At 46.7% G+C, this 27,379-nt stretch overlaps 1 protein-coding gene across 4 annotated transcripts in view; it reads left to right on the forward strand.

Annotated features, from left to right (window-relative positions):
- Positions 1-27,379, forward strand: part of tpk1 (thiamin pyrophosphokinase 1) — a 91,764-nt gene that overhangs the window by 19,370 nt on the left and 45,015 nt on the right. For all 4 annotated transcript variants that reach the window (XM_084474901.1, XM_084474898.1, XM_084474899.1 and 1 more), the window contains 3 exons: positions 3,384-3,456; positions 6,234-6,329; positions 17,009-17,155. In XM_084474901.1, the coding sequence (XP_084331027.1) occupies positions 3,384-3,456; positions 6,234-6,329; positions 17,009-17,155 (316 nt within the window). The remainder of the gene's footprint in view (positions 1-3,383; positions 3,457-6,233; positions 6,330-17,008; positions 17,156-27,379) is intronic.

Below are 27,379 nucleotides of genomic sequence, written 5' to 3' on the forward strand. Positions count from 1 at the left end.
AGATAGGTGAAACGCAGGGACGAGGCACGTGTGTTGTTTGTATGGCACGCTTCTGTGTCCTTCATTTTTGCCGTGCACAACTTCCTTCGCTGCCCTCTTGGCATTCCTTTTGATCATTTTTTCGGATCTCATCTACCCTAGCCTCCATTTCACCTCGCCTGTGTTGAATAAAGTATTTTCCCCTCATGATGTTTGTACAGTCTGTAGAGTCTCTGAGTCTTTCTCTCTCTGAGTTTCTGAGTTTCTCTCTCTCTCTCTCTCTCTCTCTCTCTCTCTTCTCTCTTCTCTCTCTCTTTCTCTCCCTTTCCATAGAACAACCTTTGAGGCAGAGAAACACACTATTTGATCCCCTTCTTTTTCTCTGTCTTTTCTCACCTGCACTCTACACCCCACTCCATCCCATTTTCACCTTGTCCTGCATGTTTTCATGTCACACTTTTTTTTTTCCCCTTTACAAAAAAGACACTCTGAAACTCTGTCACTCCCTGACTCTCTCTCACTCTCTCTCTCTCTCTGTCTCTCTCTGTCTCTATCCTGCTCTCCTGTCACACTAGCAAGCTTCTTGTAAACCACTGAGGTAGTTTGGGTGTGCGTGTGTGCGTATCTGCATGTGTGTACAGGTGCATCTGTGCGAGTGTGTTTATGCCTGTGCGAAGTGTGAATGTGTGTGTGTGTGTTTGTGTGTGAGTGTGTAGCCATTAGGGAAGAGTTTTCGAAAAAAAATAGTTACACTTGGTTTTTAGTCTTTCGGCACATGGGGAACCTGCTGATTACAGTGGGTACGAGCTGCACAAGCACAGCTGCAAACGCACACGCTACACTGTCGACAAAAAAAGAAGCAGACACCTCACACACAGGCGTGCAGGACACATTTGCGTAGACGGTTCAAGAGTTAGACTCGCTTGGGCGTTTCAGACCCGGCCTAATTAAAATGTTGTGGTGTTTTGCCGGTGACACCCCGACATCTCCTCCATCGCACCTTTAGGTGCTGCTCTGCAGGGGCTTAGCACCGTCGTAGATTCACGACACGGGTGACACGGTGACGATGATGTCAAAGGCAACGCAAGATCACGATATTTCTACAGATGCACCCCGTGCATCCACATTTCGTTAGTGTTTGGCATATGATATAATATAAAGTGACCCACAGCGCATATCAATCACCAGCTTCTATCACACACACACACACACACACACACACACACACACACACACACACACACACACACACACACACACACACACTGTGGCGCCTGATTGGCGTGATGAGAGCAGAGTGGGTAATCAGGGAGATTGTCTTTTGTGTCAAACAGAAGTGTTTTCCGAGACGAGGGAACAAACAGAGTGGGGCTGTTTCACCCTGATTTTGCATAAACAGACGAAGAAGAACAATGTCACTCTGATGAGGCTCTCGCGGGGAGCGCTCCAGACTTTCTGTATTATTACATTTTTTTAAAGTCCTCGAGGTAACTGGCGGGAGGGTGGGGTGAGATAGAGATAGATAGTGGCTGGAGGGGGGGGGGGGGGGTGATGCATCGCTTGGTCTTAATGAAGGAGGAGAGAGAGAGAGAGAGAGAGAGAGAGTGTGTATTAAAGGAGGGATTGGCTGAGTGTTTGGAGCACGGCAGGAGTGAAGGCAGAGAGAAAGTGGGCGACTGACAGTGCCACGGACCCAAACCCGCACACACAAACACACGCTCAAAAACATGCAAAGGTCACGGCCGTTCCCGCCGCACACTAGTCGGGCAAACTGGAGGCAAAATGCTCTATTTCCCATCCAAATTAAAGTGTCAGTTAATATTAATGTGGAAGAGAGGGCTGTCAGAAGTGCTAAACACTCATGCACACACAGGCTTTGACACACATAAACACACACACACGCACACACACACAATGTGGAATGTCGTCTGGTCAATTACCATCTGAGGTTTGAGCCATACTCAAATTTGTTGTGTGTGTCTTTGTGTAGGAATGTGTGTGTGTGTGTCTCAAGCTGTGATCAGGCCTTGTGTCGTTTCTAGGCCCATCTGTCACATGTTTATTTATACTCTCATTCAACATGGGGACGTAATCCACTAGTGTGTGTGTGTGTGTGTGTGTGTGTGTGTGTGTGTGTGTGTGTGTGTGTGTGTGACTCTATCTCTATGTGTGTGTGTGTACAAACTGACAGCAATCTATGCATATAATCTTAATGCACAAAGGTTATTTCTATGCGTGCTTATGATGGCTGCCCGAGAGCAAGTGTGTGTTTGGTGTCCTTGTTTTGACGTATGTCCACACACGTGTGTGTGTGTGTGTGTGTGTGTGTGTGTGTGTGTGTGTGTGTGTGTGTGTGTGTGTGTAGCCTTGCTGCAGATTGCTCTAACTTGCAGATGTGTTTGTCTCGCACTGTGGTGTCAAATGGTAAATATAGAGGGATGAAAAAGTCCTCCTATCTCTGTCTTGAACCGCCCGGAACCTCACTGAGTGAGGTTCAGGACCACACACACACACACACACACACACACACACACACACACACACACACACACACACACACACATAAACTCAAAGTGAGACATAAACACACTCGCTCAGAGACCCACACACAGATGCACATGCAGACACAAACACAAACACAAACACATACACCCACCCACAGACACACGCGTGCATACCCAAACACACACACTCGCATAAACACACAGTCCCAACCCGATGGCTACCCAAGCGTGAAATCGTAATGTCAGACCTGTTAATACCCCTAGATAGCGGCAGTGACTGCGTCCCCTTATTCTCCGTGTCGCTACGCATACACACATCGCACACGCTTCTACACACAGCTCACAACCGCACACCGCGTTCATTTGCAGATGCAATAACGCCCCTTAATTGGTTGTATTAATGGAAATATCCGATAAATTTCACACATTGCCTTGCAAATGTGATTTCTCTATTAGCTCAATTTGTGATGATTGGGCCTTATATTGTGGTATATTCTGCAAGAATTAAGGTACGGATGAGTCTGTCAACCCTGTTGCTTGTGTGAATGACATGCGTGTATGCTGAAATATGTATGTTCTCATGTGATATTGGCATGGTTGTTGCAAATTTTTGCTATGCCTGTTTTCCCTGGGACAAGTTAAAATGTGTAGACTGTGTGTTTGTGTGTTGTTTGTATGTGTGTGCAGTCCCCCGATGCCCCTGTGAATCACCCTGTCACTCGCCCTGTCACTCGCCCTGTCTCATTGTGACTCAACCTCTCCTTCATGTTGCTGTAAGATTAAAGAACTGACCCTCTCTCTCTCTCTCTCTCTCTCTCTCTCTCTCTCTCTCTCTCTCTCTCTCTCTCTCTCTCTCTCTCTCTCTCTCTCTCTCTCTCTCTCTCTCTCTCTCTCTCCCAGTTTTGTTCCAGACTATATCAGTGGGGATTTTGATTCCATTACTTCAGAGGTCAAGGCATTTTATGCAGAGAAGGTGAGTTCAAAAACACACACACACACACACACACACACACACACACACACACACACACACACACACACACACACACACACACACACAACACTTGTTTCCAGGATCCTGAGAAGTGGTGGTTTACAATCTGTTCCTTTCAGTCCAAGTTTCAGTCTTTTTGTGTGTCGGATCTGAATCGGAAGGGCTCAGACGAGAGAAAGTGTTAAAATGTCTCACAGTACCGTGAACGTAAGGCATTGGAGCACCAACAAAGAAAAAACACTTGCAATCCCCCTCCACTGTGGTTTCAACTAGTCACTACTTGAGCACAGAGTGAGCTAACAGGCCTGCTCTCTCGCACACACATTATGCTGGGATTACTGTGAAGGACACAGTGGCGGAGAAACAGGTGTTGGTGCTGAACAGGAGTTGGCCCGTCGTTGTAAGTGTTTGGACGCAAGACAAACGGAAAAACAAGCCCTGCCACATGATGTGGGGGAAAGTGAATTCAATCTTTCTCTTCTTTTTTTTTTCTTGTGCTTCCTGTGTGTCATTCATCATCAAGGATTAAAAAGAAAGGACGGCGAAACAAGAGTGCTTAAGACCTACTTTGTGTGGAAGAGCTTTTTTTTTATCGTTCTTTGCAGCCAAAGCACAAATACAAAGTGAGGAGTGGACTGAGTTTAGAGAACGCAACTTTAAGAAAAACTCTCACACAGACACACAGGAACACACACCACCCCCGTACTCAAATGCAGTGGGTTTGATGTTTTTTTGAGATGGTATTTGATTGACCCCTCTTGAGGAAGAGATCAATAGGCCTTTTACGCACCACCCTTAAAAAGTCTAAAAAGCCCAGTGTGGGGTTCAGGTCGGTGTTGCTAGGTTACAGCGCGGAGATCTTTACTCCTGTTGAGTGCGCTGCCGGCGGAGCTGTCTGCAGAGGTCTGAGAGGGGAAGTGTGGGGTCACGTCAATGTCTGCTCTCCAGTACTGGAGGCTGCCCAAGACCCCCGCGTCACCCCCGCCAAAAACATGGGGGGGGGGGGGGGGGAGGCTCTACAGGCACGAAAGAAATACTGACTGCGTCTGCATCGTTCAAGAGCATTTTCATCATTGTTCCCCGAGTTGACAAGACGTTGCCAGATATAAACGGTTTGCTTCGTGGTTGTTTTGTATTGATGTCTAGTCATCATTGTTCCCCGAGTTGACAAGACGTTGCCAGATATAAACGGTTTGCTTCGTGGTTGTTTTGTATTGATGTCTAAGAGCATAACCATGACAACCTCATGATATTCATTTTTAAACAACATATTTAAACACCGGCTGAGGTGTGTCGAACCGACTGCAATTTCCAAAGTGCAAATGCAAATCCATATTTGCAAAAATTGAAAAACAAAGGCCGTTCACTAATCAATTTGCGGGACGTGTGGGTTTGAGAGAAGTTAAATGATATTGGATATAGGCCTACTGAGTATATGCGAGGCTGTATCATACACACAGACAGAACACACAGTGGTGCTATCGCGAGTGATCTCCTGTGGTTCTGCACACGGCGGGCCTCGCTGTCGCCTTCGGGGGGCGCACACACACACACACACACACACACACCGCGCGCGCCTCTGTGGGCATATCCCCCTGCGTCTTTTCCCTCTCTCACGGATGGATGCTCGTGTCTTTTTATCGAGCGTCGGATGGCCGCTCGCGTCCTATTTCCTTTTTTCCAGGCGGTGGATCCCACCAAAGCATGATGACATCGGGACCCCAGCCGACGGTTTAGCCATTTTTTCTCCTTTTTTGTGGGCGAGGGCGTGATCTACATGAGAAGTAAAAGAAAGAGAATGGCCTGAGGTAAACAGGAGGGCGCATCGATGCATCGTGCCCCTGCTGACTGTGTTTAAGACCAAGTCAAACAGGACGGACTGCGCCACTATAGGGGTGAGGATGTGAGGCAGAGCACGGCTGAATAAGTACCTAGACTCCAAGAAGGTGACTCATATCTCCGACACACACGAACACACACACACACACACACGTACACGTGCCTGAGCGAGTTCCCGTGTGATCTCGGAGCAGTGTCACTCTTGTGCATCTGTGATATGCCCAGGGAACCAGTGTTTATTGTTCGAAATGCAGATATGACTCCTGACGCACGCACGCACGCACGCACGCACGCACGCACGCACGCACGCACGCACGCACGCACGCACGCACGCACGCACGCGCGCAGATTGTGCACGTGTATGCCCTCACGCACGCACAGATTGTGCACGTGTATGCCCTCACGCACGCACAGATTGTGCACGTGTATGCCCTCACGCACGCACAGATTGTGCACGTGTATGCCCTCACGCACTCTCAGCATAAGACTGTATCTCTTGTGGTTCTAGTCTCTCTCTCTCTTGCTCTCTCCTTGTATTAATACACTTTCTCTTATATATTTTTTGATTTTCTTTTATATTTTTTTAAAAAGCCAAACTCCATTTATAAAAGTGAACACAAATAATGTTATGATAATGCTATAGGACAAGAGAAAGAGGGTAGGTTGGAGGAATTCCTTCACTGAAACACTGAATAATTCTGTTTGGTGAATAACTGAACGGAAGCAGAGTGCAGAACGGCAAACTAGGGATTGGGATTGTGAGTATATGTGTGTGTGTGTGTGTGTGTGTGCGTGTTTCGATCAAACAAACACTTCCATATGGCTTTGTGTTTGTTCAGTGACACTTAAAAAGCACTTTGATCTCTGCTTTACTCAATTTTGTGTGTGTGTGTGTGTGGGTGTGTTTGTGTGTCTAGGGATGCAAGCTGATAGAAACGGCTGATCAGGACCTGACGGACTTCACCAAGTGTTTATCCATCATGGTGGAGGAGATCAACCGACGCAAACTAGAGGTGAACACACACTCTCTCTCACACACACACACACACACACACACACACACACACACACACATTCCTACTTTTAATTACGTTTTAATGACCATTCGCTCCTATTGGCATTAGCTGCTGATTAATAACTTTTAGGGGGGGGGAAGCATCAACATTATCCAGGGCCCCATTTCCCGAAAGCATCGTTAGCTAACGACGTCGTTAAAACCCTTGTACGATCATCGCAGAGTTTTCAGACCGTTTCCCGAAAGCATTGTAGCGTAACAACGTTGTTAAAACCCTCGTAGCTAACGACGGCTTCATTGGTACTCGTAGAGCGCTAAGAGCATCGTTACTATAGCCTCAGTGGAGTCACCAGCTGGACATTCCGTGGTATTCATACTTTGCGGTCACGTGACTACCATGGATACCTGGAGGGCAACAAACGCTGGCAAAATGGCGACGAACAACGGCCAACCAGGGGAATTGCAGCCTTGCAGATTTCCGATACTTATAAATTTATACTTATAACTTATAAATCAACTATTTAGACCATTTGTCACAAAATGTTAAAATTAGATACGAAGAGAAGATAAACATACTCAGAACTTGTGATCCATACACAGCACCCGCTGATGTAGGTTATTCATTGCTTTGAAGCTGGCAAAGACGCTACCAGACTTGGAGTTTGGAGATATTTACATTTATCTCATAGAGAATCCGTCACCTTATACTGCACAAAAATTGAAAGCCTACGGATGGGTTAACAACGCTGTCGTATGGGAGGTGAAAAACAGGAATATCTTCATAATCAAAGCAAAGGTGAATGTTACTATTCCACCATCCACTATGAAATGTCCCCTTTTGTCCGCGATTACATAGCCAATGTGGTCTTATTATAGCCGGATCATTCACTAAAATACACATAGAAAGATTAAAGCATCCAGCATATGATTTCAACAATGTGTGAGGGCAGGGATGATCGCACAGTTGCTGTTACAGAATGCTGCGAGATTTAATCTGCACAGTGGAATGAGCGCTGGGCGGAGATGTTCGCGCATTTCAGAAGCAGGGAGATTCCATACAAAAATATGTCTAATTTGTCAGTTTGCCATGTGTATGCCTGGCACAAATGCTCCCATTGAACTAATCTTTCCATCATGGCGGTATTTGGACTGAGAGGAACCTAAGGACCGTTCGTGTGGTAAAACTGGCGACGTCCTGATTAGGTTACTAAGTTTCGTTGCTGGAGTTCTTGCCCGCCAGCCAGTGGTTGTGACGTCACGTGCAAAGTATGAATTGGATGTTTTATTTAAACACATCCAATACCACGGAATGTCCAGCTGGCGCTATTTCGCAATACCCCAAAAACAGTGGTTACCGCCGATATATTACTCGTAGACTACTGTTAGATTTAAACAGCAGAGACATGTTAGAAGTCAACAAAAATATAACTCATTGCAGCAATTTAAAATTCCAAAAAAATGTTGAAATGTACCAATCAAACGCCACGTCACGAGGCATATAATAAAATCAAATGATTCCGTTGCTCGTGTGGGAGGTCGCTTGCGAGCTGCACTTGCTGTCTCCCTCTGATTTTAATTCAACCATTGTGGTTAAAATGTCCTCATATTGATCAATGACAGAAGACATACTGTACATGAATCATGCTGAGACCAGCGGGTGTCAGACAATTTCTGCAGGCGTTTTTTGTTGCAATTGTTTGCCATAAAGCACTGTAGGCGCGTCAGTGAGGCTGTGATGAAGTTCACTATTTATTGGACCGTGTCTAGACAGTTACGAACATCCCTGACCTTAGTGGAGTGCACAATCGCCAAGTTGAGAGCGTGGTTTCTGCAGTGAACGTAGAATGCTGCAGGAAACTGTGCTGCGATGCGTGCCTTTCCCGCTTACATTGTCCGCACCATCATACCCCTGCCCAACAATATGGGCAGGAATCGATCTAGACCAGCAACAGCAATAGCCGTGTCAATGCCTCTGCGTTTGAATGATAATGAATGAATGGAACGTTGCATTTTTAATGTTGACATCAAAGTTTCTAGAGAGTGCGCAACGCGCCAATCACTGAATGAATGAATGAAACCTTCTGCGGAATCAGAGAAAGTCTGCCCTCTTTGCGGCGCAAAGCATGTTTCAGAAATCAGCACATTTAAATAAATGCTATAGTTATCACACAGACACATGCTATTTTTTATTTTTGTAATATGGAATTATTTCAGGGGAGAAAATGCCGTGAAACAATCTACGCACGGTGCGTTCAGGATTAGGACTGATATAGCATATGTTGGCCTAGACCTAATCAATTGTGTTTTAATATTTGTAGCATTCATATTCTATTCTTTTTGTAGGCTACTCTGCTGTTGGCCTTGATGGGGAGATATTTTTTGCTGCCACAAAATATAGTTTAATCCAACAACATTCCTGCGTCTCCCCCTCTTACGGAGCCAATTTCAGCACCATGTCAGTGGACAGCTACAAGCCTACGACGTCGTAAGAGCAGTGCACGCGCGTTCATGTTAAGAGGAGTTTTCGGGAAACGCTCAGAAAAAAGTTACGAAGCATCGTAAGATCCATCGTAAGAATGATCGTACGAGCGTGGATCCATCGTTATCGGGAAACGGGGCCCAGAGCAATGACACAAGATAAATAAACAGATGGATAAAAAAGACAACGGTATGACAGTTGGTTAATCTGCATGCAGACGCAAGTATTAAACATAATGTCAGGATTCAGCCAATGGGCCGCCTTCCAGCAATGAAGCCTTGTAGTTAGCTAACAGTCGGCTTGGCTGATTTAATCTTTTGAGCTGTTTCCGAAGGGCTGACATTAGTGACAACAGGAATACACATTTAAATGCATTCATTTCGATTGATGCCTGTTGGACCCTAAATGTGATGCATGTTGAATGTTAAAATTGCAAGAATGAAATAGTTCTTACATTTCCTTCCATAATTGGACACAAAAAGGAAAAATACAAATTGCATTTGAATATATGAATACAAACAAAAACAGTCCAGTCTCGAAATTCATTGGAGCTCATTCATTCAGGTTGAAGGTGGGGTGGGGGGGTCTACTGAGTCAACCCAGTTCCCCCGCAGAGCGAAGCCTCACCTGGGTCACGCGGATCCACACTCTCGAAGCTCTCTGTCCGAAAGTGCTGACCTTCTCACCACCTTCACCCGAGGTTGATCTCACACTCTTATTTCCCTGGTGGACGAGGTCCCAGGAGGAGAGTTGAAACCCTTCATGTCCCCCTGATGTACAGTTTTCATTGCATAGATTGAAAATGTCTGGAGCCGCTGGATCTTTGCAGGACCCCCTGTCTTGTAACATGCAGACGTGGATCCAATATGGTGGTCCCCCGACGCTGGTGTGGAGACTCTCACTGGCTGACTCTACATACCAATGGCGTCCGTCCGTCTGCCTGCATGCCTCTGTTATTGGAGTGTTAAGACTTGGGCTTCAAATCAACACTGAGTTCTCCAATCACTTCAGACATCAAGGCTGAAGAACATCCATTAGAAGAAACGGAAACAAAAGCCTGCACATGCATGCATACATGGACACACACGTATAAACACACACACACACACACACACACACACACACACACACACACACACACACAGACACTGTCTACATGTGTGCACCAGACACATATGCACAAAAACATTCTATTCACACACACACACACACATGCACACAAATGTAAGTGTGCATGCCTGCGACACACTTTCATACAGACAAGAAAAAGAACAAACTACACATACACACTCACACACACACACCCACACACCCACAATACGTGAGTGGATCTCCCACTGAGTAAATCTTTGGGAAAAGAGAATCATTTTTTTCAATCTGTATTTAACCGTCAGGCTCATCAGAAAGTATGTCCATCTGCCCTTCTATCCTTCTTTCTTCAGCTTTCATTATTTTTCCTCTTTCCACTTTTCCGTCCGTTTAAGCTCAGGCAAACTCGTTTGAAAGTCGCCAAGCGTTGCATTCGTCAATGGATTATAGGAAATGTATCGTACTAGCCTTCAAGTGTTTTCTATAATACAGCTTAGCATTATTCAATTTGGTTTGAGTTCATCAGTTTGTCTGTTTGTGGAAATCCTGAAAAGTTGCATCAGAGGATTAGTGTGTGTGTGTGTGTGTGTGTGTGTGTGTGTGTGTGTGTGTGTGTGTGTGTGTGTGTGTGTGTGTGTGTGTGTGTGTGTGTGTGTGTGTGTGTGTGTGTGTGTGTGTGTGTGTGTGCGCTCAGCTTTAATAGCTTGGAGCGCACACTGACTGTTTAACCGCCCTCCTCTATTTGAATAAAAGCTGTGCATTTGAAATGTATGCATGCATGTATGTGTTAATGTGCATATATAAAAAAAAAGATATATATATCTATATATAGATATATATATATACAGTATATGTGTGTGTGTGTGTGTGTGTCTATGTTCAGGCTTGTGTGTGTTAATGTATCCGTACATGAGCGTGTTTGTGTGCGTGTGTGTGTCAGTGCGTGCATATCTTCAGGGCATGGCCCCTCTCCCTCCCCAGACAATCAGGGAGAGATGCTAGGCGAGATCCGTTCGTAGCGAGCTGGTTGTGTTCACCGCGTGCGGCACCGGGAGATTCTCCTCGCTCGGCCGGTTCTCCGCGTTTGTAAACATTATGGAATGAGGAGGAATATAAAACATTACGTCTTGCGTTACTGTGGTGCGGCTGGGCCAGCGGTGAGGATGAATGGAAACACAGGTTGTTGGGGAACGCAGATTGCCATTAGTTATACGGGTTTGAACTTCAAACATAAAGGTGCAGTTGTATTCACTGTGTGTGTGTGTGTGTGTGTGTGTGTGTGTGTGTGTGTGTGTGTGTGTGTGTGTGTGTGTGTGTGTGTGTGTGTGTGTGTGTGTGTGTGTGTGTGTGTGTGTGTGTGTGTGTGTGTGAGAAAGAGAGCTGAAGAGAGAGAGGGATAGATACTTGTAGAGAGAGAGATAGAAAGAGAGGGGTAGAGAGAGAGAGTTTCTGTTCATGCCTATATCACACAGAATAGTTTAGTTGGTACTTGACTGTGCTTTATTAAGACAAAATATCGACCACTGGTCTTTGTTTCAACTACATTTCATCATAGCTTAAATTCCTCTTTTCTTATTCATTTGTGCAGACCGTTCATGCCGTCAAAGACGCCCCAGAGAGTAGTTGCTTCTCGGTCTGTGGTTTTCTCAGGAAATGTGGAATATATGATAGGCTTCGCTATGTTGTCCTTTCCCTGGGACACAAAGAAAATAGGACCCTTTCTGATCAGCATGAGCTATTTTTCATTAGGCATTTTTCTGTTTTGTTTTCACACATATCTTTGATATCCTTCTCTGTGTTGCATGGATCTCAGGGTTCCCATTATAAAAAGAGAATGTTTGATATGTGCCACCCTGTGGGTGGATCTGTCTAGTCACTATGGCCACCCATCAGCCACATAGAATATGGGATGACTTGATAAACTTCCTTCCCTCTCTCCCTCAGTCCCAACTTTATTGTGTGCTGGTTGGTACTGTACTGTTACTGATGTCAATGCCACTCTGTCTCTTTCTTGATAAAAAAAAATGATGGCTCGCTGTCCCACGCTGCCTAATCAGCGTAGCTTTGTATGGGAAGGGCATTGTAGAGTTGCCAATATCTAGTCTGACAGAATAATTTAAGTGCGCTAAGGTTAGACTGGAAATGACTCTGTCCAAGGACCCAGTGGTGAGGAGGGTTGCACCCACAGTTAACGCAGGGAGGAAATGGAAACCAAAACAAGTGGTTCAGCAAGCTCAATTGGCGCTTAGGCATATCATGGGCCATGTTCAGCATGGGCGGGGGGGCTTAGGGTGGGACACAGGAAAACCCTTGTGGGGTAAGGCTTCTGCAGGAGAAAAGAGGAAAATGGTAGTGGAAGAAATATATAGAGAGGAGGAGACTGTAAGATGTACTAAGGCAGTGTCGCAGGAAAAACAAGGGCAGTGGGTGAACTGGGAGTGGGTGGAGAAGAAGAAGATAAAATGGAGAGATCTATGGAGCATGGAGGCTAGCAGGTTCAGATTTATGACAGGTGCTACGTATGATGTGCTCCCATCTCCCCAGAATTTAAATCAATGGTTTGGTGAAGATGAGACGTGCACACTATGTTCCTGTGTGTGCAGCCATATCGTATCAGGATGCAAGGTCAGTCTCTCCCAGGGGCGGTATACGTGGCGTCACAACAAGGTATTGAAATGTTTGGCAGCGGCTGCTGATGATAAACGGAGAGAAGTTAATTCATCAGCCGCTAGCAAAGAGGGTAGGCAAATTAACTTTGTACGTCAGGGGGAAAAGGCTAGACCACTTAGAGGCAGGCACAGAGCCAGGCAGCTAAGTAGTGGAGGAGCCTGGGAAATGTAGGCAGATCTTAATCAGCAGATGGCTATTCCTCCACATATAGTTAGCACTAGGCTAAGACCGGATATGCTATTGTGGTCGAGTAAGGAGAAAACATATTTCCTGGAAATGCTACACGTGAACCTCCTAAGATGGCGCAATTTGATTGGTTCTCTATCTCGGGATATTGGGAAATATCCCATGATTGAGATCTCAAACACGGGATATTGTTTTCATTGCAAAATGTCTTGTGTGACGGTGATCTCGTCACGCTCATTAAAACAAATAAACCGCTAATAAAAACAAATAAATCCTGGCAAAAAGTGTTATCTTGTTTATTTTTGTTCAGTTCAGTTTTGTTGTGTTCAGGTGTAGTATATACTTAAAAAATTATTCACCTCAGGCTCTGTGAATAGTGGGGAATAGCCTAGGCTATTCCCCACTATTCACAGAACCTTCAGCGAATAATTGTTACACACATATATCTATAATTGTTACACACATCTATCTATCTATATATATATATATATATATATATATATAAAAAGTATATATATATATATATCATATATATCTATCTCTATATATATATATATATATATAAAAAGTATACTTTTGAAAATAAAAATACCTAGCATATATGCTAGGTATTTTTATTTTCAAAAGTTTACTTTTTTGTGAATGGGTAGCATAAACCTTTATAAAACAGACAAATATTATGCCTAGTTAGCAGTTTAATTGTATTATTGGAAATTTCTCTTGAATGGATGAGTTCAATGAAAAGCACAGATCTTCTCTAAAAGAAAAATTGAGCACAAGAGGGTTGTTTACAGCCAGCATCTGTACAGCTCCCGAATAGGGTTTAACCAACAGGTCCAAGTCTATACCATTCTCATACACTCTTTGATTTGAAATTCTCTTTAAAAGCCATGGTGAATCATACAGGCTCTACTCATTTCTTTGGCTTTGGTCACTTTGATCCTGGTCATTTTAAGTCTTGATCGGATCCTTTCAATTTTTCAAAGGAGGTCTATGATCGCCACAGAGCTAACATGGTTAAATAAAGTGTTTGCCTCGATGGTAGAGTTGGCTTTTGAAAATGTGAGGGCTTTGGACAGCGATATGATTCAGATTAGTTTGGTCTGGTTTGGCAGCTCAGGGATGAAGCCAAAAGGTCCAAAATCCCTGAATCATCTGCTATTCCACTAGTATTTACTAAAGTACACACACACACACACACACACACACACGATAACACTTTTACGGTAAATAGATGAAACAGGGAGAAGTAGCAAGTATTTTGTTTCAGGATAAAGTATTGGCCTGATAGTAAACTGAACAAATGAATTGCGGGGGGGAAGTGGGTCAAATCCATTAGTGATGTCCTGGTTGGTTAACAGATTTTTGCTGTTGGTAATCATCTCTTAATGGAAAAGAATGAATCACAAATCTAACCTCCTTGCTAAGAGGGCTGCCCTACATCAAAGCCTGTCAGTAAACAGTAGGAAGACAATTTACATTTGTGTGTGCATGTGCATACATACATGCACACACAAATAAACAACCTATGTGTGTTTGTGTGTGTGTCCATGCTTTTATGTGTGCATGTGTCCATACATACGTGTGTGTGTGTGTTCAGGGCACGCACCCCTGCACCCCACTCCCCCCACCGGCCAATCAGGGAGAGACGCTAGGCGAGATCCGTTCAGAGCGAGGTGGTTGTGTTCACCGTGTGCGGCGCCGGGAGTTTCTCCTCGCTCTGCCGGTTCTCTGCGTATGTAAACATTACAGAACGAGGAGGAATATAAAACATTAAATCTTGTGTTACCGTGAACACCGTTTGCCAGGTTACCGCACTGCGAGGTGCGGCTGGGGATGAATGGAAGCACAGAGTGTCATTTGTTATACGGGGAGAACTGCAAACATTAAGGTGCAATTGTATTCACTCTGCTATGCCTTTCGTATGCATTTGTTATTTTCTGCCGTACTCTGTGTGTGAGTGCACGAGAGTGAGAGTAAGTGTGAGTGAGAGTGTGTACGGAATAGAGTGATTGAGTGAGTGCAGATGTGTTTTTTTTTTTTTTGGGGGGGGGGTTTACCTGCTGGCACTTTACGTAATACAGGCCAGTACTGGCCGCCATAGTTGTTGGGAAGGGAGAGGTGAATTTGAAACCTTGTCAGTAGATGCTACTAAATTCTTCACTTCACTTTTAATATATCATTGGTTATTTCGTCTTCTTGAATCGGTGAGTTCAATGGAAAGCACAGATCTGTTCTGAAGGAAAAGTGACACATGGGAAAAGCATTAGAGGGTTGTTTACAGCCAGCATCTGTACATGTCCCGAATAGGGTTTACCAAACAGGTCCAATCCAAGTCTGAGTCTCTGAATACCATTCCTCATACACTCTTTGATTTTACATTCTCTTTATGGTGAATAATACAGGTTCCACTCATATTTGTGGCTTCGGTCTGTCACTTTGATCCTGGTTATTTTAAGTCTTGATCGGGTCCTTTCTATTTTTAAATGATGATGATGATTCTATGATCTCCACGGAGCTAACATGGTTACATAAAGTTTGTTTCTTGACGGTAAAGTTTGCTATTTAACATGGTCATGCCTTGGACAGCTATGTAATTCTGTTTTGTGTAGTCAGGCTTGGCAGCCCAGAAGGGTATTCCATCAAAGTTGCTAACGAAAGCGGCGCTTAGTTGATTAAGCCCGGTTAGAACTAGTGCCAACTTCCACTTGAGGCGCCGTTCCATCAACGCAGTTCAGCCGCACCTTGCTCAGGTTAGTTCATGCCAGGCTAACGTGGTCCTGGATTACGCTCGTTCACGAGATATGTAACCAGCCCAGAACCGTGAATGTCGAATCATGGATCAAATGTCCGAAAAGGGCCGAGCGGGATCTTTTCCAGTGGCAAACAGAAGCTGCTTGTGGAGGTCTATGAGGAGTACAAGCATATAATAACTCAAAAAGGGAACACCGTAACCATTAATAGAAACAGGGAGGCTGCCTGGCACAAAAATCGGTGATCTGTTGAATGCATAAGTAGTATTAAGCGTAACATATTTTAATTTAATATTGACCATGGATTTGAAAGCAGGGAGATAGTCTTGAGTTAACGTGTCGGATTTGCACCCGGTGGTCAATTAGTAATATTGGAAGGATTACTAGCGAAATCAAATAACTTTTCATGCCATTTATTTTAAATTTCTTTGAATATTCTTAATTACGGAATTAATAAAATGAATAAAGGGAATTACAAAATGAAGCCAACTCCAAGAATACTATGAAATACTCTGGACGCAAACTCGGGTCGCGCCTATTGAAAATATACGTTGTTTGTACTTCATTTATGTACATTTATGACAAAATTGTGAGGACTAGGCTTGGCGGAACCTTCTGATGGTACAATTGTTGCTGACAGATGGATTTCTCTGAAACACTGCTCAAGTTAGCCTGACAGTTAACCTGGTCCTGACCAGGTTAGTTTGTTGCCATGATTACTTAGCAGAGATTCCCTTAAGTCACATTCATGGAACGCAACTCTAGCTGAAAGAAGCCCAGCTAAGCGAAATAAGCCCGGCTTTGCGCTTAGCCTGGTTGATGGAATACCCCTCAGGGCTGAAACGAAGAGGGTCCAAAATCCTTGAATAATCTGCTATTCCACTAGTATTGGCAAAGGCACACACACACACACACACACACACACACACACACACACACACACACACACACACACACACACACACACACACACACACACACACACACACACACACACACACACACACTTACTGAAAATAAATAAAGAGGTGAGAACTATGAATTTTTTTTCAGGGTAGCATATTGGCCTTACAGTAAACTGTTATGTATGCAATGGATAAGTGCACTGTTGTTACCTGTGCCTTAGCGGGCGCTCTTCAGCACCTGTTCAGTCTAACGTGTAACATTGTTCTAAGAACATAATATAAACGTAATAAATGAATTGCATAGGAAAGTTTTCTCTTGGTTGGTTAACTGATTTTTGCAGTTGATAATCACAAAGCTAATTTTCTCTTACTTTTCTTTCAAAGCCTTTTATTACACCACTAATACCCAATTCATAAACACGTTGTTTCATTATCTTGGCCCCAAATATTGATTTTGTTGACAGACAGACAGAGAGGCCGACTGAGGTATGTTTTTCATTGATCTATTGAGTTTGAGCGCAATAGCGCACGCCTCCCCACGAAACAACTTACAACCAAATTTTCCAGACGACTCTCTCTCTCTCTCTCTGCCCAGGTGGATGCCATCGTGACGCTGGGCGGTCTAGCGGGCCGGCTGGACCAGACCATGGCGTCGGTGGAGACCCTCTACTACGGCCTGTCCCTCACACGGCTCCCCCTGTCCATCATCCAGGGCACCAGCCTGGCCCTGCTGCTCAGACCGGTGAGAGATCAGTGGTCGCAGGACCACCCACTAGAGCAGTCTAGAGCAGTGATTCTTAAACTAGGGGTCGCCAAAAACTTCCGTGGGGTCGCCAATTATTTTCTGTATTCAGTCTGAAATTATTATTATGCCAGGTGCCAGGGAAAATAATATTGGGGGAAAAAATCTGCCTTTTTCTTATTTACACGCAGTTAAGAGAAGAGAGAGAAAATATGTTTTCGTCTTTCAATGAGATCTGGTTCAGCCTATGGGCTACTGGTCCGCTGCTAGAAACAATGTAACTATCTGCTCCCACTACGCAAACTCAACTTGTTCCCGCTATTTTAAGTAAAACAAAACAAAAAGACATAGGTAGCCTACTAGCCAAAATGGACAGGTGGCTGCTTAAAAAATCGAACAAAAGCTCGGAAGTGCCATCTACCAGTGTGTCTACTCCTCCGCGATCCTCAGATGGGACAAGTCTACAGGCCGGTGAGAATAAAAAGGAACAAATGAGGCGTCGGCATTCACTTGCCAAGTTAAAGATAACCTCGACCAGCCACAATGTGTGATTTGCAGCGATGTTCTGGCGAATGAGAGCTTAAAACCTGTCAAAACGAAGTGGCCCATCTTGTGGCAAAAGCCACACACAATTGCCGAAAGCCTCATCCTCCCTGCAGCAATTGCGATGACCACCGCAATGCATGGTGAAAAGATTGCAAGTGCGCTCAAGCAAATCACCCTCTCCAATGATACAGTGTCCAAGCACATTAACAAGATTGTTAATGACATGAAATGTCTGATAATCGAGAGAGTAAAAAACTGCAGGTTTTCTTTACAGTTAGATGAGTCTACTGACGTGATAAGTGTCGCACAATTAATGGTGTTTGTTCGCTACAGTTATGAAGGAAAACTTCACGAGGACATGCTGTTCTGCTCTCCGACGGAAGGAAGGTGTACCGGCAGTGACATTTTTAATTGTCTCAATGGTTGGATGGAAAACGCAGGGCTGCATTGGGCCAACTGCCTAAGCATATGCACAGACAGTGTGGCAGCTATGTTGGGGAAAAAATAAAGGGCTGAAAGCAAAGGTCCTTAGCGTTGCACCACACGTCAAGTTCACTCATTGCATTATCCACAGAGAGGCCCTGGCATCCAAGACACTTGAGCCCCAGCTTAACAATGTTCTCCAGACAGCAATTAAAATGGTGAATTTCATCAAATCTCGCCCACTAAATACCAGACACTTTACCCTTCTCTGTCAGGAAATGGGGTCTACACACAAATCCCTTCTTTTCCATTCTGAAGTTAGGTAGTGGCTTTCACGGGGCAAGGTCCTTACACGCCTGTTTGAGTTGCGAAGCGAGGTGCGCACTTTCCTCTCAGATGCAAACTCCGCTTTTGCGACAAATTAAATACGCTCAACCTGTCACTATAAGGCCTCAACACTAACATCCTGACCCTCTCGAACAAAGTGAATGCTTTCACAAAAAAGTTGCAGCGTTGGGCAGTCCATGCGGAGAGTGGGGATTTTGAGATGTTTTCGGAGCTGCATGACTTTTTGAAGGAGGATGACGTGAATGTAAATTCATTGAAAGCCTCCATCAACGTTCATCTCCAAAGCCTCCTCGATTCCATTCCATCAATATTTTTCCAACGGAAAATGTGGAGAATTATGATTGGATACGACAACCATTCACCAGCTGCTCTTCAAACGATCTGTCATCTGAGCTCGAAGATGCGCTGCTTGAGCTATGCAGTGACCGAACCATACAGACATCGTTTGCCTCTAAAACACTGGATGAATTCTGGCTGTCTGTTGCGCAGGAATACCCCGGATTGTCCAAGGCTGCCATGGACAACGCCTTTCGGGTCGACCTATCTGTGCGAGAAGACATTTTCGTCCCTGGCATATATAAAAAATAAATATAGACGTCGGCTCAGCACCGTGGAGGAAAATCTCTGTGTCGCCGTATGCAGCATTCCTCCTAGAATTAACTTGCTATGTTCCGGAAGCAGGCCCACCCTTCCCATTGAAATCGTTAAAGATAGTAAACCAGAAAAGGGAAATAAAAAAATACGGTTATTGTTATCGCCATAAATATAATTAATGTAATGTTGTAGGCCTAATGGTGTGTGTGTGTGCGTGCGTGTGTGCGTACGTGCGTGCGCCACGCACATAGCGTTCTGATCTGATATAGCGGCAGGCTACACTTGTTTAATCGTGATTGTTTGGTTTTCTCGGTTCTTGTTCATATGGAATAAATAAAACTAATTACTTTGCTTACTAGTTTTTGCTTGATTTATTTGTTAACGTTTGAGGGGGCATTTTGAGTAAGGACTTAGAATGGATTTGGGGAAAGTTGGGTCGCCAGACCTCGCCATACTTTTTTGTGGGGTCGCCAGACAAAAAGACTAGACAAAAAGGCACTAGAGCAAAGCACCAGCACCACCACCTCCACCACCACTCCCACCACCAACACTCCCCCCACCACCACCACCAAGCACCACCACTGCCACTACTCCCAACACAACCACCACCACCACCACCCCCACCACTCTATAACTATATTTTAGTACCAAGAAAAGCACATAATTTATTTTATTATAATTATTGTTAGGAAGAGTAGTAATAGTAATAGTATAAGTAGTAAGAGTAGTAGAAGTGGTAAGTGGTAGCAGTAGTAGAAGTCGCAGTAGCAGTTTGAATAGCAACAGCAGTAGTAGTAGGTGAAGAAGTAGCAGTAGTAGTAGTGGTTGTTGTACTAGTAGTAGCAGTAATAGTAGTAGTAGTAATAGCTGAAAAGTGCCGTCCATGCAATAGACGGGTTTAAAGATAATGTATAAGCTGGACACCGAGAGTTGAGTTGTTTTGTGGTGTTCAGCAAATGCTGCGGCTTTAAGGCTGAGGCGTGAAGGAGTGGTAAATGTCCTTTAAGTTAAAAATAAATCCAAAAACCCTCCCTACCGTCCCCACTCCCCTCCTCCCTCTAGTGCCTGTAACACACACGTGCACGTACGCACAAACACACACACAAGCTTGAAACGCTCCACCTCCCCTGAACTGTATTTCTAATAAGATGTGGTTGTGGGAGAGGCTGGTGGTGTTTTTAAAAGTAGAGAGAGAGAGAGAGAGAGAGAGAGAGAGATCAAAGATGGCCATGAGATGTTGCGGGTAAGAGATGGTAGTATTGCACTAATTATACAGATATCTCAGTATGGTTGCCCATTGCTCAAACTTGCCAAATATTCATTAAGGTTGCTGTGATAATGATGATGAGGGTAATTCCAATCTATGTCTAGTAAAATAAATCAAATCAGGAGTCGCTAATTCTCTCACATGCAGGCATACGAATGAATACAGATATATCAATGTATTTATATAAAACAGAAAGACCATTGGCTCTTCATCCCCTCGTCTAATTTGGATATATCCCTCTCCATTCATTCTTTGTCATTGTTTTTCGACATATTTCTTTTAACAACTTGTTTGTCTGCCAGCGACACTCTTGATTTGAGTGATGAGCGTCTTCCTGTTCCTGTGCGCAGTTCTCTATTCAAGGGCACAAAGACACACAAACCACCACAAACACGGCACTCACATTGTGGTAACCTGGCTCCGTAGTGCCCTGCCTCCCCCCAATCAGCACATGTCTCTGGTGCGTTCATGCCGTAAAAAGGCGCGTTTATTAATTACAAATCAAAGCCGGGTGGGTATCTCCCACCACGAAAAAGGAAAAAAACAAGGAAAAAAGTCTGGGCTCCGTGAGCCTCGGCAGATTCGCCGGTCCTCCTGCTATCCGCTGGCCCGGTCACTGTGCGCAGCAGACCTTCTGGGTCCGTCTTTCCCAGGTACTTTTATGTATCCTCCTTAGACAGAGTAGCAGAACTCCTTTTATGCTCCTCACCTGCGGGTGGCAGGTGAGGAGCATAAAAGGAGTCTAAGGAGGATACAGTGTGGGCCTCTCGTGTCTGGCAGCGGCCTCCTCCAGGGCCATCTTTTGCCCCACCTTCATCCTCTCCAGCGTAGTCCTGGTAGCCACCAGCTCCTCACCTTTCTCCTTGCCCTCTCTGGGCTTCAAGGGCTGCGGTCTCCTCGCTGACGTTGCCGTCCTTGTCCAGGACCTGTCGGGCCAACGCAACCTCCTTTGAGATCAGCAGAGCTTCCAGCTCCTTCACTCTAGCCCAGGAAGCTGTTGCCTCAGCATCTCTCTTGGTGTAGCTCAGCAACAACTGATCGTGATCCACCTTCAGCTTCCCTAGCTCGGTCTGTAGCCCCGACCGTTCCTTGGCCGTCTCGTCCAAGGAGATCATGGTGTCCGCGAGCTCCCTCTCGTGCCGCGCCTTCAGCCCGGTTAGTTCACTGCTGGCCCCCTCTCTCTTCTCTGAGATCTGGAGGCGCAGACCTGTGTTCTATGACTCCAGGTTCCGAACTTTAAGTATAGAGCCTGCCAGGCGATCGTTCAGGTCACTGAGCTCTCTCTTCTCCGGCAGCCTGGGTATGTTGAGCGGTGCCTGTGGTTCGAGGCGTAGTACTGCCTCTCGGACGAGGACTTGTTCCCCTTCATATTTGTCTCTCTGGGTGGTGGCTGAGTCGAGGCTCTGCATTGGAGTCCGGGCGTCGATTGAAAAATAGAACGCGTAACTGGGTCGAGCTGCCTCCATTGGACGTCGGTCGTTAAAAAAAAACGTAACGGGGACGAGGTTGGGCGTTCACTCAAAAAACTGTCTGTAGCGTGGTCGAGTTGCCCGCATTCTCTACCATATGTGGCAACCCGGCTCGGATAGTGAACCGCCTCCTCCCAAACAGCACACAATTCAGACACATACGTACGCCAAAAAGGCACTTTTAATCAAACATAACATAAAGTATCTTTCTGTAAAGAACAAAAACTTCTTTGGAGGAATCCACAGTCTCGTCCTTCCGGATGGAATCACCTCACCCACGACGGCTGGTCTCTCCGCACACGCGAACCGGGAGAGCCCTGAATGAGTGGAGAAGCAGGCTATTTAAGCCCTGCTTCTCCACCTGTTCCTCAGGTGCTCCCCATCTAGATAATTGGCCGTCCGCCTCCAGTGCCCTCACTAGCGCCATCTGGTGGTAGACTGCTTCTACCACCCGGCCCCTGGAAGCTTCCAGGGGCGCTGTGCCGGAGCCGGCTTGCCACAACACACACACACACACACACACACACACACACACACACACACACACACACACACACACACACACACACACACACACACACACACACACACACACACACAGCATTCTTAAAAAACACTGCCCACATTTTGTCACTCTTATATTGCCCCAATTTGCTGCATTGCGTGATGGAGCGCGGGCGCGTTGGATAAAGAATTGTCATCTTCCTCGCCTCTAGCCTCTGAATCCCCTCTCCACGGCTGATTGAGTTTACAAGTGGGCTGAGCCAGCGTCATTCAGGACACACACACACACACACACACACACACACACACACACACACACACACACACACACACACACACACACACACACACACACACACACACACACACACTTCTTATTGGTTTACTCATCATCACAAACAACTTACTGTCACACGTACTGCCACCATCACCGTCTAATTAATTAGGTAAAGCTTTTCCCCCCCACTCTTGTTTCTATCTGCCTTCCTCTCTCTCTATCCTTCTCTCTCGTGCTCTCTTTCTCTCGTTCTGACTCTCCATCTCTCTCCCTCTCTCTCCCCCTCTCCCCGTCTCTCTCCCTCTCTCTCCGTCTCTCTCCCTCTCTCATTCTCGCTCTGCCTCTGTCTTGCTGCTTTATTTCTCTTCGTCTGTCACTCACTCTGTCTCTTGCGTCTCTCTCTATTTCTCTCTCTGTCTCTCTCTCATATTATGTTTCACTATGGTCTGTGTCGCTCGTCCCGTCTCTCATAGCCCAGCTCCAGTTGTCGTTATCCCAAAGGTGTTGTGTCATTCGCCGCTTCATACCTCCACACCTCCAATTAATCGTAGTTTGCCGAGGCTAATTTAGGCTCGTTTGTCAACGAGCGGACCGTTTGTAATGAACGGAGGTGAACGCAACCTTGGAGAAGCTCAGAGGGCACAACACATCGCGCTCCACTTACAGAGGGGTGTTTACAACCTCTGTCCCGTGTACTTGTTGCTAGTGATGGCCAATATGAAGCGAAGCTTTGGAGCACGTATGGAGCAAAAGGGGGAGTTCCAAATGAAGCTTGTGTCGAGCCTTGTGTCGTTCCCATAAAAACCACGTGACTAATGACAAACAAAGCCTCGGTTTATGAGTGTGACGTTTGAAGCTTTGTTTAGGACCCACGAGAGTCGACCCTCTCGACTCGGACACGACTGTTTCGGAAAGCAGTATCGGAGTCTGGTTCACGGACCAAAACGTTTCTGTGTTACAAAATCACAACTTCAATTTAGTATGTTTCTAAGAGGTATCTAAAGACCCCCTTAACTGTGGTATAATGAACGTATACCACTGACTGAAGTGATCTATTGCTTTTATAAAACGGTTACGTAAGTATGGCGAAATGAAAGTCATAGACACCCTCAATTTTGAGAAAGCGACAAAGTCGGAAAAGCATTTTTTTTAACGAATACAAAAAAGTAGTCCCTCCTGGCTGCCTGCAAAGTGTACGGCGGTTGCTATGCAACACACGGTAGCGTCCTTCAGAGAGAAGGCTAGAGACGGTAGCTTGGTTCGCCGGCAATTTAGCCTCGAGTTCACTCACCGTGTGCCTATTGCTTTATAACATTTCCACCCTCTCCAGCAATCAACATGTTTTTAGGCTTCAGTGAACTATGCTATCGCTTTTATATATAAATAAACAACAGTTCCAGTTAGGCGCGGAGTGATACGGAACTCTGTAAACTGAACGGGCGTCATAGCTGTGTGTATACGCTCAATATACAACAGTTGGGAACCAATCAGATCGCTTGATTTAAGCCACCCATTTTATAATTAAGCAATAGATCACGACAGGCTGTGGTATACGGTCATTATACCACAGTTAAGGGGCGTTGTCCGTCCCGACGCGCAGTGGAGGGACGGCGACCCCCTTCACTGTGGTATAATGAACGTATACCACTGACTGAAGTGATCTATTGCTTTTATAAAACGGTTACGTAAGTATGGCGAAATGAAAGTCATAGACACCCTCAATTTTGAGAAAGCGACAAAGTCGGAAAAGCATTTTTTTTAACGAATACAAAAAAGTAGTCCCTCCTGGCTGCCTGCAAAGTGTACGGCGGTTGCTATGCAACACACTGTAGTGTCCTTCAGAGAGAAGGCTAGAGACGGTAGCTCGGTTCGCCGGCAATTTAGCCTACTATCGAGTTCACTCACCGTGTGCCTATTGCTTTACAACATTTCCACCCTCTCCAGCAATCAACATGTTTTTTAGGCTTCAGTGAACTATGCTATTGCTTTTATATATAAATAAACAACAGTTCAAGTTAGGCGCGGTGTTACGCCACGTCCCGCTACACGGTCCAACACCCACCTCTAGTGGCTGCTGGGCGTAACTGGTCCTCCTTCCCGCAACCCACCTGTGGGCAATCCCCAATCTACATTCGCTACTTAAGCCGGGGTTCCCCAATCAGCCGGCGCCAGTTCGTTGTTCCCCTAGCCTACTAGCAGTTCGCAACCAGCCAGCCTGTCTACTCGTTCCTCGTCCCGCCTGCACCATCGTTCTCCCGGTACCAGACCCCGCCTGCCTGACTACTCGTCCCTCGCCCCGCCTGCACGATCGCCCTCCCGGTACCAGACCCCGCCTGCCTGACTACTCGTCCCTCGCCCCGTCTGCACGATCGCCCCCCTGGTTCCAGATCCCCCGCCTGCCTGACTACTCGTCCCTCGCCCCGCCTGCACGATCGCCCTCCCGGTTCCAGATCCCCCGCCTGCCTGACTACTCGTCCCTCGCCCCGCCTGCACGATCGCCCTCCCGGTTCCAGACCCCCGCCTGCCTGACTACCCGTCCACTGTCTAGCCCTTGCCCACCTGATTGCCTGCCCAGTACCAGACCCCCGCTCGCCTGACTTCCCGATTGCTCATCCAATAAATTCCTTTACCTTTTACCCTGTCTCCGCCTCCCTGTGTCCAGCATTTGGGTCCCAGTCTTGTACCATAACAGTACGAACTGGCCATCATGGACCCAGCTGACGCAGAGGGGTTCAGGGCAATGATCTCCCACAAAGGGACTCTCTTGGGCCAACACGATCAGGCCCTGCAGGAGATCGCCACCGCCCTCCGTGAGCTGACCCTAGCCGTCAGTTCTCAGCCCCCCGTCGCCCCCGAACCCCCAGCCCCCGCCCCGAGTCCGTCGGCTTCTCCCCGGGAACCGACCATCCCAGCCCCCCAACGTTACGGAGGGGACCTAGGATCCTGCCGGTCATTTCTTACTCAGTGTTCCCTGGTCTTTGAAATGCAGCCCCAGACCTACCCCACCGAGAGATCAAGGATAGCTTACCTGATCGGTTCGCTGAGTGGCGAGGCTCTCGCGTGGGCTGCGGCGGTGTGGGAACGCGGGTCTGCGGTCTGTCATAACTACGGCGCCTTCACAGAAGACATGCGGAAGGTCTTCGATCATCCTGTCCGAGGCAAGGAGGCCTCCCAACGTCTCCTGCAGCTTCGCCAGGGATCACGCAGCGTTGCCTCCTTTGCGGTCGAGTTCCGGACCCTCGCTGCTGAGAGCGGCTGGAACGAGGAAGCGCTGCAGGGGGTCTTCCAAAACGCGCTCAGTAGCGAGCTAAAGGACCGTTTAACCTCCTGGGAGGAACCCACGAACTTAGACCATCTTATTTCTCTCGCGATTCATATGGACAATCGTTTGCGCCAACGACGCAGAGAGAGAAGCACCCACTCATTCGCCACGCCCCCTTTCGAGTCACCGGCTGCAACTCAGTCCTCCCTCCCGGTCGCCGTTCCACCTCGCTATGTGCGGTCCTCTTCCCCAGAGCCGATGCAGATCGGACACACACACCTTACTCCCGAGGAGAGGGAACGTCGTATGCGATCGGGAGCCTGTTTGTATTGCGGCACTTCAGGTCATCTGCGATCCGGATGTCCCGCCCTCTCGGGAAAAGAACGGGCTCGTCAGTAACCCGAGGGATTCTGGCGAGTCGCTCTCGTAATCCCTCAGTCTCCCGTCCCCTCCTAGAGGCCGTCCTTTTGTGGCAGGACCAGACCCTCCCGCTCTCCATTCTCCTGGACTCCGGAGCTGATGATAGTTTCATTGATCAGGAATTGGTTAGGCGACTGAGGATAAGCACCATTCCTCTCGATCTCCCAATCGAGACCCAGGCGCTAGACGGGAGGACCCTCACACGGGTGGAACGCCGCACTGTTCCGCTCAACCTGCTAGTTTCTGGGAATCACCATGAAACCATATCCCTCCTGGTGATTTCCAGCCCTTTCTCCCCGGTTGTTCTGGGCTACCCCTGGTTTCGGACTCACAACCCTCAGATCGATTGGGGAACCGGGCGCATCCTGTCATGGAGTACCCATTGCCTGTCCCAGTGCTTGCGGTCCGCTCAGGCCCCTCGGGCGACAGAGCTCGAGTCCGCACCCGAACCTCCTAACCTGTCCTCCGTCCCGGAAGAGTACCACAACCTCGGATCTGTGTTCAGCAAGTCCCATGCCTTGACCTTGCCCCCCCACCGCCCTTATGACTGCGCCATCGACCTCCTCCCCGGAGCCCCCCTTCCTAGCAGCCATCTGTTCAACGTCTCCCGCCCTGAACGCGAGTCAATGGAGGAGTACATCGGGGAATCCCTCGCCGCTGGAATCATCCGCCCTTCATCATCACCTGTTGGAGCGGGTTTCTTCTTCATCAGCAAGAAGGATAAATCACTTCGCCCCTGCATCGACTACCGGGGTCTGAACGACATCACAGTGAAGAATAAATACCCATTACCACTCATCAGTTCCGCCTTCGTCCCCCTCCATGGAGCCTCCGTTTTCTCCAAATTAGATCTGCGCAATGCATATCACCTGGTCCGCATTCGGGAGGGTGACGAATGGAAGACGGCTTTTAATACCCCTTTGGGCCATTACGAATACCTTGTTATGCCCTTCGGCCTCACCAATGCCCCCGCAGTGTTTCAGTCCTTGGTAAATGATGTCCTCCGGGACATGTTGAACCACACCGTTTTCGTTTATATCGATGATATTTTAATCTTTTCTAAATCCATGGAGGAGCACAGGGTCCATGTCCGACAGGTTCTGCAGAGGCTGTT

Source organism: Micromesistius poutassou (assembly GCF_964030765.1).
Source record: "Micromesistius poutassou genome assembly, chromosome: 11".
Classification (NCBI taxonomy): Eukaryota; Metazoa; Chordata; class Actinopteri; order Gadiformes; family Gadidae; genus Micromesistius; species Micromesistius poutassou.